General features: G+C 38.1%; 1 protein-coding gene across 1 annotated transcript in view; it reads left to right on the top strand.

The window, feature by feature from the left end:
* The window catches only part of STAG1 (STAG1 cohesin complex component), a 158,089-nt gene that overhangs the window by 56,475 nt on the left and 89,156 nt on the right, over window positions 1-12,458 (top strand). The window contains exon 5 of the mRNA XM_056499180.1: window positions 7,428-7,524. Within this exon, the coding sequence (XP_056355155.1) occupies window positions 7,428-7,524 (97 nt within the window). The remainder of the gene's footprint in view (window positions 1-7,427; window positions 7,525-12,458) is intronic.

Below are 12,458 nucleotides of genomic sequence, written 5' to 3'. Positions count from 1 at the left end.
CTGTGTGTTTGCAGCTCAGGGCCACTGTGGTGTCTGTTCTCAGTGGCCTTAATGGCTCACTCTTCTCTGAATTTCTTTGCTCCCTCTAGATGTATTTTTTTGCCAGATCACATCTCTGTGACTCCCTCAGCTATTTCTTAAAGCAAAGGTCTTTGAAGATTGAAAATATACAGACATAGTTTCAGTACTTCCCATGCTTTTTGTGTTAAAGGCATGTTCTAGTTTAGTTGTCCTTTATTGTATTTTAACTGCTGTATCCTCCATCTTGAAGGATGGATAATAACTTAGGGTTTCCCCAGATTGTTTCAGAAACTCCTTAGAAGTTTGAGTATGCAGTCTCTAAAGTTTACTGGGCAAAATGACTGCATCTATTATTAATATTTAAAGTAGTATTTTCATTTTTATTAGGCAAATTTCTTCTGTAGCCTAATCTTGCTTTGTTTTCAATTGTATGGTACTGAATTAAAAGAAAAAAATCAAAACTAGGTACGCATTTTTATAGTTGTTACACTGGGAACAATTTAGCCACCAAACGAAGCATTAATTAATTAGAGGAGTATCCCTTAATACCAAATGAATTTTTCTGCAGTCATCACACAAGGCTTCTTTTCCCTTGTGATTTAATAAGATGTGAGATGATTTTGCTGTTAATGTGAACAGAAGTGGCAGTAGTGCTGTGTGTGAAGGCATTTGTACCTGAAAATACTCATTATACTTGAAGGCAGAGAAGTCTTCTGTATCTCTAGATTGTTGATGTTTTTTGAAGTGTCTGGGGTGATCTGTGAACCCTTTAAAACTGTGCTAGCAAGGGAATACAAATCACATGTTTTAATAAATTGGTGGGTCTCTTACTGGAATAACCCCATTTTGTTTCAGCACTCCACTAAGTGTCTTTTCGTTCTGGTGTTCCATGTTTTATGACAGTTTTGATGCTTTGTAGCATCATTGATGCTAGTAATTGGCTCAGCTTAAACAGACACAGCCCCTTGGAAACGGTGTGATGTCAACTGTGAGAGATGAGCACCTGCAAAAGTTCTGTACCACCTTGGAAAATCTTGGTGAAAGCTTTGTATGGTGCACCCACCTTTTTGAGCACTCAGGTGAGGAAGTGCTGCTCTGAGTAGTGTGAATCTGCTGGGCAGGAGCTCCCGGCCTTGGGAGTTCCTGTGATTTTAGTCTATTTGAAAGCAGAATTTCCCCAGTACTTTTTATGCACTCAGTGTAATGCCAGTTAAACTTTACCATTCTAAGATTCTCCTAAGAGAATTTTTTTTTTTCCTTTTGGTAGTGTTTTTTCTCCCAAATGATTCAGTGTGACATATTGCATGATTTCCCTGTATAATGATATTTAATACCCAGTTTACTGCATAGAAATATGTATTTACACAAAATGCCAAACAGATAATCCTGTATGGAGAATATAAATCCCTTAGTTTTATTGGGAAGAAATACTCCTAGGATTGTGTTCCTTTCCTCTCTATGCTTCAGAAAATAAAAAGTTACATAGATAGAACTGCAGAAAATGAATTTTCTCATCTTTGCTTACTGTTATCTAAAGTGAAAGTTTTGGGGTTTTTTAAAGGGAAATCATTTTGGCTTATCAGGAAGTGCATAATAGGTGCTAGCAAAGTATGAACTCTTCCATAATTTAAAATTATGTTCCTTAGAGAAAAAGAATAAAGTGCGTGTCCTCAAGCTGCAGTTCATTTTTATTATCCTTATTTAGGTTTTCACTGGGTGTATATTAAACTTACAGCCTGCAATTAAGAATGCATTCCACTCATCCTGGAATGTACTGCCCAATCTAAATTGCACGTACTTTCACACATTAGGAACTACCTTCTCCCCAGTAGACATCTGTGTAATTTCTTCAGTTTTCAGAAAATTTATCCTTAAAAGGCTTAAATTCTTTTTTTAAAAAACCCAACCTGAACAGATTCACTTAAAAATTTTTATTTCGAGTGTTTTAAGTCTCTCACTACTTGCCTTTTTTCCCTTGAGTCCTTATTTTTAGTGTACTAAGTTCTTCTCACTATCTGTTAAAGTATATTTTCTGTTTTTCTATTTGAGTTGCTCTTTATACAGGTTATTGAAACATTTAGTTTCACTGTGCATTCCTTTTTTAATCAGTTTTAAATTTAATTTGATTGACATTGGGTTTTTGGCAGAAGTTAGTGTAAGCTTTGATTTTTGGATTTTTTGCTATCTCGATGAAAACACACTGCACACTCATTCTAGAGTAATTTTTTTCTTTCATATTCCCTGTAAATGAAGTATGTCCATAATCAGTTGTATGAAATGGAAAATTATTTAAAGTTCTTTATACTCGATTTGCCTTGGTTTACAGTTGACTCAGATCTTCCATTTTTACATGCACTTTGTATATGGTGTCATTTGTTTTCCCTTTTGTTTGTAGCATTGTTGCCAGATTGTTACTTAATTGAAATTGTGAAATAGCTTTTTTTTGAAATCAACTTTCATTAATATTTAGTGGGACTGTCCTAATTTACACAAGCTGGCAAGGTATCCTTTGCAGTCAGTCCCTCTGGATCCTGCAGCATTAATGTTCCTAAATTCTCTTGCACTGAAGAAATATGGAATTGATCAATAGCTGCAAAGCCTAGAGGAGGTAATAAGATCACTAGCATCATTATTTCATTCATTGCATCTGACTTGCTTTTACTGGCAACCCCAAGCTGCTGTTCCTCTTCAGTCCCATAAAATGCTTTGGTTTATCTTTTAGCAGACTTTGAGATGTAAAGGTCAATATTTCTTCAAGTTGATCGATTTGTAGTTATTTATTTAGACTATGGGTCTATTCTGCTACTTGCTTGACTTCATTTAGGCTTCTTATTTCTGTAGGGTTGCTTACCTGGCATATTCTTCAAGTTATGCTCTATGCTAGTTTTTAAAACAGACTCATCAGAGTTCGTTTCTGTGAGATTCTCTTAAAAACTCTTGCAGGCTTTGGAAAATCTTAGTACTGACTCTGTATTTGTACCATACCTCATCTGCCATTTGCAGGAAACCTTGATTTTTTTATTCCATTCTCATAAGAGTAGAAGCAATTTCATAATAAAAAAGAAATTTTGAGTCTTATTTTTGTAATGTACCTGTATGGATTTGTTGACTGGCCCAGAGATGTGGTGCATGTATGCAGCTGTGTATATGGATGTGTGTGTGCCTGTGTGTCTAGGTGTGTCCTGACAGCAGGGACTGGAAGAGGGCTGTTGGTGTTACTGGAGTCATTTGGAGATTTTATCTGTGTAACTGAGCTTGTTGCCGAGTTTCCTTGTGTGTGTGCCTTAAAGTTGGTGAATCCCAAAAGCATGGATGTGCTGCCCCTGGGCAGGCTACAGCACGTGGTCCTGTAGGTCCTGTGCCTCTCCAGAATGCTGAATTTATCGTGTTTCATGCACAGCATGTAAGTGCATTTTCCCATATGGTAAATCCATGTTCCCCACTGCATCTGAAGGTAAAAACATGTGGAAGCAGATGCGTACCACTGGAGCAGCTCATGCAATCTATTGCTGCCTTCTTTCCTAATGTTTTGTGGAAGTAGGCAGGGAGACTTGTGGGGATGAATTCTGGGGGATGGACCATGCTTGTAGCTACCTCATTTCTGAACTGGCCACCTGGTCCTTCCCTCCTGTCACCACATGTGCCTTCAAGGTGTTAATGACCTGTGCTTGGGAGAGGTGACAGGGAGGGGCAAGAACAGGAGTCTCTGGGCAAGGTGATCAAATGTGGGTCATTTCCCCGAGTTTGCTCTTGGATTATGTATAAAAATAGGGTTGACTGGAACCTGGGACCTGTTGGTTAGAAATCCTTGTTTTTAATAGGAGTCCTTCTCTCTATGCATATTTATGCAAAATAATTCCATTTCTGGCAAGGTTTGAATGTTGCACCATTTGCTACACTGCTGCCTGTGGTTTGATTCCTTTTTTGCTTGTATTCAACATTTTTTCCTGGTATTTGGATTACTACTGTTTTGTCTCGGTTCAGTTGATACTTGTCTCTCTTTTGAGTCTGATTTTTATTTATTTATCTAGTGTTTTCATTTTTATAGCTCTTTTCTGTTATATCAAAAGTCAACAGTTTGATTAAGTTCCAACTGTTGTAGCATATGTAGTCTGGCTTCATTATCTCCCGTTGCCTTAAACTGTAATCTCTAACTGAATTAGGCAGCCAGCATGCCAAGTGTCTATGAGGGGCTGAGTGTGTGGCTCTGTGGGTGTTATTTGGGGCACTGATTTTAGGGCTTAGTGAATGCAGTTGGTGTGGCTCTGTGCTGATGCTGACAGGTCAGGTGCCTGTATGTGACTTGTCAGTGGGGCTCTCTTGGGGTAAACACAAGCCTTGTGCATCAGGAGCTCTCTCAGCTCTCCACAGGTACCTGTTCAGAGCAAGGAGTTACACTGACAGTTCCCTGAGCACTGTGTGTGTGTGTCACACACAGTGGTGAGTGCCAAGACACTGAGGAGCTTGTGCATGCCAGCTTAGATCAAATGAACCCTACCCACAAATTCAGATTTTACTTACAGCTTTGTCAGTTCTCTGGGAGGATGCGACAGTCTGTGCCTGCTATTCCTCTGAGAACCTTTACTCTGATTTTTCTGGTTTTCTTATCTACTGCTGCCACTGAAGACTGTGAATTGCCTCAAGTCTAGTCCCCAAGTCTGGAGATGAGCCACTTATCTTTATCTTTCTGTAAATTGCAGGGTGGTTCTGGGTTGAAAGTGCAAGTGCTATACTGGTAGTACAGAGTGGGCCCCCAGTGCTTGAGGACACAGCGTGTCCCACGCAATTCTTTTTGTATGAGAGACAAAAAATAGAAGAAGTGAGAGGATACTGCAGTTTGAGATAGTGCTGCAAAAATAATTTAAATAATTGTATAAAAGAAGCAGAAGCAAAATGTAAAGGTATTCCTTCACATTTCTTCCCTTGGCTCCCCCTTTTTTTAATTCCAGAATGGTTCACTGGCAGTGTTTATAGCACAGTCCATGAGAAGCTGCAGTGGTATGGCTGCAGGGGCAGTGTGTTATAGCAACAAACAGGAGTAAGACTGAATGTGGGAGGGAATTTCTTGGGCCAGCCTTACTTCCACAAGGAGTGTTTTCTGTGGAACTTGGCTGTGGATAATGAACAGATGCTGAGAAACTAGTTATTAACACTCAGGAAAAGCAGCTGAGATTTCCCAGGCTCAAAGAAGAATATAGTAGACTTCAGAATCTCTCAAGATATGTGTGACAAGAGTGGGCAAGGATAAAGATACAGAATTATTTCTGGGAAAGCCACATGGTGCAGACTGGGATTATTCTGCCTGGAAAGAGGTGACCAGATGGAAGCATAGAAAATGCAAACAGGAGCTTGGGGTTTGTTTTTTCTTGTTTCATAAGAGTTGGGTCACATCAAATGGATCTAACAATTGGGAAGTTTAAAACACAATTATTCTTTTATTTTGCAGTGAATAGTTAACCCTTGCACATTGCTGTAAGATGATGTAGATATAAAGCTGGTTTAGACAGACACATCCATGAGAGAAGAAATTTGCTGCAGTCCTAAGAGTCTTGGACAGTAACTCAGAAATATCAGTGTATTCTTGCCCTTTTCTTATGCTTTTCCCTACATGTATAAGCTCTGTTGGGCAGGTGAACCTGTCATCTGACCCAGCACAGCTGCTATTTTCTTTAGTGTAAAAAATAGCTCTGGCAAAATTGCATGTTGTTCTGATATCTGCAGTAATAGAGCTGTTCAAACAAATCTTGTAAATTGGTAGTACACCAACAGCCTGGTCATTAAGCTCTGTCAATATTTGGTGTAGTAAATACTTTTTACATTTGGCTACATTTGGTTTATGTACCCTGGAGAATTTTGCTGATTGATTGAAATGATTGATACTTCCAGGAACAGATCTGAATCCATGATGAAATAACAGTGACATAACATTCTAGATAACTGGTTTTATGCTGCTGCTTCCTCAACTTGTGTGAAGCTTAATTAGAGGCCAAGACTTGCTTTCTAATTTCTTCTAAGTAGCAGATGGACCCCTTTTTAAGATTGCTTCTCCTACTGGGTGGCAGGGTGTGCACACGTGTGTGTCTGTTGGGAGGAAAAACCTATGAAAACTGAGTTTCCTGGCAAATTGGATGTTTAGATATTCATGCTGATTGTTGGATAACAAGATAGTACTGCTAGTCTGCTCGTGGCTCAAGGGTGAATGTAGTGATCTGTGTTAAACGTGGAGTGCCTTGGCTCAGTTCAGAGTTCTGTATGTCTCTGCTACATACACAACTGGTTTGCTGCATCCTTTTCCTCACACACCTGCCATTGGCCCACTGGTAGTCTTGGGAGTTTGCACTTGGATAAACTGGAAAATGCAGAGGGGTTTTTTCAAGATCCCTCCTTACAGCTACTAATTAGGAAAAAGGCAGATTTTTCTAAGAGAACAAATTGTTTGGATTTTTTTCTTTCCTATTGATTCCTTGTCAGCATGGTAGAAGGCAGTTGTGTGAGCATGGTGGGATGTTTATATGTGTGTGTGATTTTTTTATACTTAATTTTATAGAAATTCATTGCAGACCTTAATTGTCCAGAATAAACTAACCTGTTTGCAAGGTGTGCTCTGATAACATAATCAAGCTTTTCCTACTGATTGCTGTTGCATGTATCGAACAGAAATGCTTGTATTTTCCCTCATAAAATAAGTAAAGCATAATATCGCATTACATTAAATATACACAGTTCTTTACAGTTCTACAGTGTTTATGTAGCTGAGGAGCTTGGAATGTTAAAGATTATAAAAATATCTCCGGGTTAACTGTAGTTCTGAGAGCAGTTAAAAACTGACTGAGTTTCCTACCCTGTTATCCAGGTAGCTTGCAAACACCCTAAGTCAAAATTCTGTGTATTGTTTTATTTACTATGTATTCCTCATTATATTTTGTTTTCCTGAACTATTTACAGTGTTCCTGAGTGACTGATATACTACTTGGCCTTTATAAATACTGAGATATTCACTATGCAACATAAAATGGGTATTTATCCCAAAGTATTTCTACTCCTCAGTTTTCTGGGATTATATGTTGGTCATTCTGAATGGAGCAACAGTGTGGGGTGTTTTTCAAAACAATTTTAAAACTATAAAAATACTCCAAGTGGTTTTGAGGAAATACAATAATTTCAATTTGAACTTGTGTTTATGCAATATAATACCAGAAAATGATACATACAGTTCTGTTCTGTAACAATATTTGTTCTGTCTCCACCTTGAGAGAAGGTGCATAGATTTCTAAATTTGTACATATGTATAATTATGCAAAATAAATGCTCAATTATAAAATTATATACTGAAAAGAATAAGTAATTTGCCTTTAATAAAACACTTTTTAAAAGTCTCTGATAAGTTATTCTTTTTTTCTTGACAGTCTGTGGTGGACGACTGGATTGAATCATATAAACAAGACAGGGACATAGCACTTCTGGATTTAATCAACTTCTTTATCCAGTGTTCAGGATGTCGAGGTACAGAACATGGGAAACAAGTTGTATAGAATAAATCTGACCAACAAACATGTGTTAATTCAAATGCTGGTAAAGATGGGGAAGACACTTGGATTTGTGTTCCTTCTGTGCATGATTTGTATAGAAATATTGTCTGCATTCCAGAATGATTTGATTTAAAGCTTGTTTGTCAAGGGCTACCCATTCTCTTTCTCACTTTCTGGTCATCATGCTAAAGTGTACAAATCCTCACAGAGACACTCTACTTGTCAGCAGCAGGAGACAAAAGATCTGGTACTCCAGGTAGGCGTATCTTTATTTCCCCTTTTTGTTTCTTCCCAATTTTTTAATTACAAAAATTAGTAGGTAACTACACCTTAACTTTGATATTTTTTCTTTCTTTTTTAGGATTTTTTTTTTTTTTACTGAAGAGGAAGGAATCAGGCTTCAGTTCACTTCCATTGGCAAGAAAGATTTCCTGTGGATGAAGCTCCATTTGCTCCTCTGTGATACTTTATCACATCAGCAGCAAGTGCCCTTCCTTTTATACCCTACTTAAGCAGTCTCCATTACCAGACGTGCAGCAGTCAGCCATTCTAGCATTCTGTTGCCACACTGTGCCTTCTAATGAATTTTTCATGTGTTGTCTTTTTTCAGTTAACTCAGCCTTGAAAAGAGACAGAGTTCCACTCTCTCTGTAGTGCTCAGAACCAAACTATTTGCTGTTTTCTGATGCTTCCTGGAATTTACTTTGAATAGAATTTTACTTTATTTTACTTTAATTTTACTTTAAAAGAATTCCTTAACTGTGGGTTGTTTTCTCTTCATTTTGTATCTGATGTGGGAATACAACTTTAGGCATCAAATGGTCTGGATAGGGGTCCCTTTTCTTCCTTCTTAAGTAGAAGATGAAGTCTGGAGTAGTTAAAAGCATCAGAGAAAAGAAATAGGAACCATCAGCAGCTTCAGCAACCCCTTTTTCATAGCTGAAGGAAATAAATTTATTTTGTGGATGACAGGAAAGACTGAAGCTCTGGGAGCATTCTGTGAAAGGGCTGAAGGTTAGGGCTTAGGTTACCAGCCTGTGTCAATGTCTACACTGCTCACACAGAATCCCTGAAATATTTTTCAGTTGTTTGGCAGCATATGTGGAAGTAGTTGTATTCTGTGTGCTTTTTCTTTTTTTACTAACTGTCTCCTGAAGGTGTAAATGAAAAAAGCAACCTGACAAGTTTATTTGTAAGAATTTGGGCAGCATTAAACCAAAGGCATCCTTGGCCAAATGTTAATATTCTTGTTGATGCAAGCTTTTGGTGAAGGCATGTCATAAATATCTTCATTCCCCTGCTGCTCTCTAATTTATTCTTCCTTTCTTTCTCCCCATTAGAGAATGCAGCACTCTGATAAGATACCTATTTTTTAAACCACTTGTTGGTGAGTGATGCAGGCTGAATGCCCACTGTCAGCCATATGCTATTGGAGCATGTGCTTCCCAGAAAAGCTTTCTGTTACTGACTGGGAGGCAGCAGCGCTGCAAGTGCCTGATGTCATTGACTGACTTGGCTTTTCTTTGAATGGTGACTTTTCATTTTCACTGCTCTGCTCTGTATCCCAGGGCTATCTCTGCTGAGCTTCTTTCAGTATCTTCTGGTCCCAAACAGCAATGATAGGAGAAAGGAAACAAAAATTACTTATCCCCAGGTCTGTAGTGTGTTTGGGAGATTTATTTCTGTGCTGGAATTTTTGCAGCGGCTGTTGTAACAACTGTAGAACAGGGTTAAAATCCTGGCAAACAGTGCAGTTCTTTCCAGTTTCCAGTAATATGCTTGTTTTCTAGAATAAATAAAGCTTATCAGAAGAGAATGGATTTTATTGGTAGTCCACTTAGGGTAAAGTACATACCAAGCTGTCCTTAATGGAAATGAGAAGCAGGGGGTTGTTCTTATTTTGTGAGGATGACCAAGATTCTTTTTCATGGGAAGATCATATATTATGGCTTCTTTATTTCCCTTTAGAGACTTAATTGACATTCTTGCTTATTTCTGTTTCTGATAAATAACCACCTCTTTTGAATCTCAACAACTGCTTTATCTTCCTTAATTTTCTTCTTTTCAGTTTGCTCCACTAACATTGTCTTGGATTTTCCAGCCTCCTTTCCCAAAGCTGGATCTAAATGCTGACTGATAATATATCTAAGTTTGTGATCATTAACTGAAGAGAGGAGGATGGCTAACTTGGGACAAAGTTTCTCAGGAAATTGTGATGCTAGGTTTATAAATCTACCATTTCAATAGTGCTTAGAATCACTAGATATCTAAATATGTGTAAAGTACATTTAGCTTGATGTGTCTTTCAGAAGTTTTGAGCAGGTGGAAGAGTGTGTGTCCATTTCTTGGCTTTAATTAGAAACTGAGGCACCAAACTGTTTTATTTAGCAACCCTATTGACCCTGAAAAAATACCCTTCTGTTTAGAGAAACATTGATTTTTATGTATTTATCCCATTTTCTGGGCAGCACAGATGCTTGAATGACCCTCTTGGCATCTTCCAGCTTTGCTTGTAGGTGTTGCAGAAATGAGAAATGATATGAGTAAGCATGAGTATTAAGTAAATTGCTAATACTAACAATTATAAATTAGGGGCTTTTGCAGGTGAATGTAAAAGATCTGTGCAGTTTAAAATTCAATAAATATGCACCAAATATTCAAGCATGTCTGTCCTTTGTCAACTCTTCTGAGTATCTATTTAATGTATATCCATTAAAAACATAGGAGATTAGGTTTTAGTGTGACTCCAATAATATTTCTGTGTTTTAGAGTGCTATTTGGTGTAAGTGGGAAGTTTCTTGTATTGAACTGTCAAAACATCTCAGTTCAATAAGCAAATTTGCATGGGAGTTGGTCACTTGTCATGTCATCTTTCCTCTAATTTGCCTGCTCAATCTGTACATATGTTGCCTTTGCAAGTTTTGATTACAAAGAAGTGAAATGGTTATGTAAAGAATTTATCTTGCTTGTTTTTTCCTTTGAGAATACAAAAAAGTCCCTGCCTTTCACAGCTTGTCTGTGTGATCTTTTCCATCATGTTATGTTGAATTTCTGTGGCAGAAAAATGGTTAACAAGGACTGGTACCTTCACTTTTCATTTCTGACCCTTTTAAAATATGTTGCTGCTTCCCTCAGAGGGAGGATCTTATATCAGTACATTAGAAAGGTGAAAAGGTAAGTGATAAAATACTACTACTTTGTGGAAAAACAGCAAAAATACCGTTTGCTGTCCTTGAAAATAAAACAGGTACGTCTGTTGGTAGTAGGTGTTTATTTTCCATGGGATTTACAATCTGTAAAGCAGGTGGTATTGTATTTACTTTCTTATTTCTAAGTCAGGAGAAAAATTTCAGAGTTTTCATTATTAAGTCTTGACATTAGCTTGTTGTAACGATAAAGCCCTTTTTTCAATTAAGTGCCACTGGACTGGGGATGGAGGTGTATCCACACTAAAATTTCCATCTCCATTGTTGTGCTTTGATCTGCAGCATTGTGGATTCAGGCATCCTCCTCCCTTGCAGAAGTGTTGTAGATCAATGTTCAGAGTTTTCTGGGGGTTTTTGTTGGCTCTTTTCCATTGCTTTCTTCTTTGTAAGAACATATTTTTGCTTTTCCCCCTTTTTTCTCTTCTTTTGAATATTTATGTAAAGCACAGCATTGAGTGCTGAGCTCTCCTGAGCTGGTTGCAAGCAAACTGAAATGTCTAATCAGCAATATGTACGTGAGGTCCCAGAAGGATTATAACTGTGTCAGTGTGATGCTGCATCAGGGCTAATTAACTCTGCCTCTCAGACTGAGTAATTAGCTCAGGTATCCTGCTCCGCTGCTATGACAACCAGGCTGTTTCCATTTCTGGAGCTCCCTGGATTTAGAGATGACTGGGGTATCTGCATGGCTGTCAGCTCATGCCTTCTGTTATTGATAGAAAACAAACAGAAACTCCTCGAGCACTCTGACCTTTCTACATTTTAAAGGCAGAGAGCCATGCTTGTGGAATAATTTTTTTTTTCCTAACCAGAGGCAATTAGTGGTTGAAACAGCCTCTTGAGCTGTGAAGGAAAACCAGCCACTGAGTCCAGGGGAAAAAAGAAGCTTTCTTTTCCAGGGGAAAAAGGTCTCACGTAATTGAAGAAGAAACTACTTGACTGCTTTCAAGTGTACAGTGAAATTATTCCCATTCCTTTTCTCCCATCCACCTACTTCCCTCTTATTTGTTTTCTGATGGATAAGCCAGAAACCTGTACATTTTTAAGCAGGTTTTTAAAAGTGGTCATTGATGAGCAGATATTCCGGCTGTCATGTGTGGCCTGGATTGCTGTTGCTGCTTAAGGCTGGGTTTTTCTCAGTTGTGAGTAAGCAGAGATCTGTCTATGTGTCTTTCCTCAGGGCTTAAAGCCAGACTCCTTTGTGGAACTTTTCCTGTGAATTCAACACTTGGGGTTCCACACTCTCTTCCCACTTCATCCTTCAGTGCCTGGTTGTTCTCACCTATTCTAGATCCTCTCTCAAATTCTGATTGAATGGCCCAAACTGAGCTAATAAGTGCAGGAGTTCTGAGTTAGCTTTCTCATTTTGGTTTTTTTTTTCATGTTATATGAGCTTAATTAAGGGCAAACTAAGATTTCCACTTTGCCAAAGGAAATTGAAGGCTAAAACCAGGAAAGAGCAGCAAAGAGTGGCCATTATATGGTCTGGCAAAAGCAGTGAACAAGCATGTGCTTGCTTTGCTGTTGGAAAGAATTCCAGAAAGCAAATTTGCCAGGAAATAGTGTCATTTACTCTGATTAATAATATTTTAATAGAGGATGTAACATGGTAATTAGAGAAATGGTCTGAAAAAAATGAGTCGTTCATGATTTTGTTTTGTGATAGATGGAATCATTGTTCTGTACAGGTGGATGTTATGGA

The sequence above is a fragment of the Oenanthe melanoleuca genome, chromosome 9 (assembly GCF_029582105.1).
Source record: "Oenanthe melanoleuca isolate GR-GAL-2019-014 chromosome 9, OMel1.0, whole genome shotgun sequence".
In the NCBI taxonomy this organism is placed as follows: Eukaryota; Metazoa; Chordata; class Aves; order Passeriformes; family Muscicapidae; genus Oenanthe; species Oenanthe melanoleuca.
This window is presented reverse-complemented; position numbering and strand designations above follow the sequence as displayed.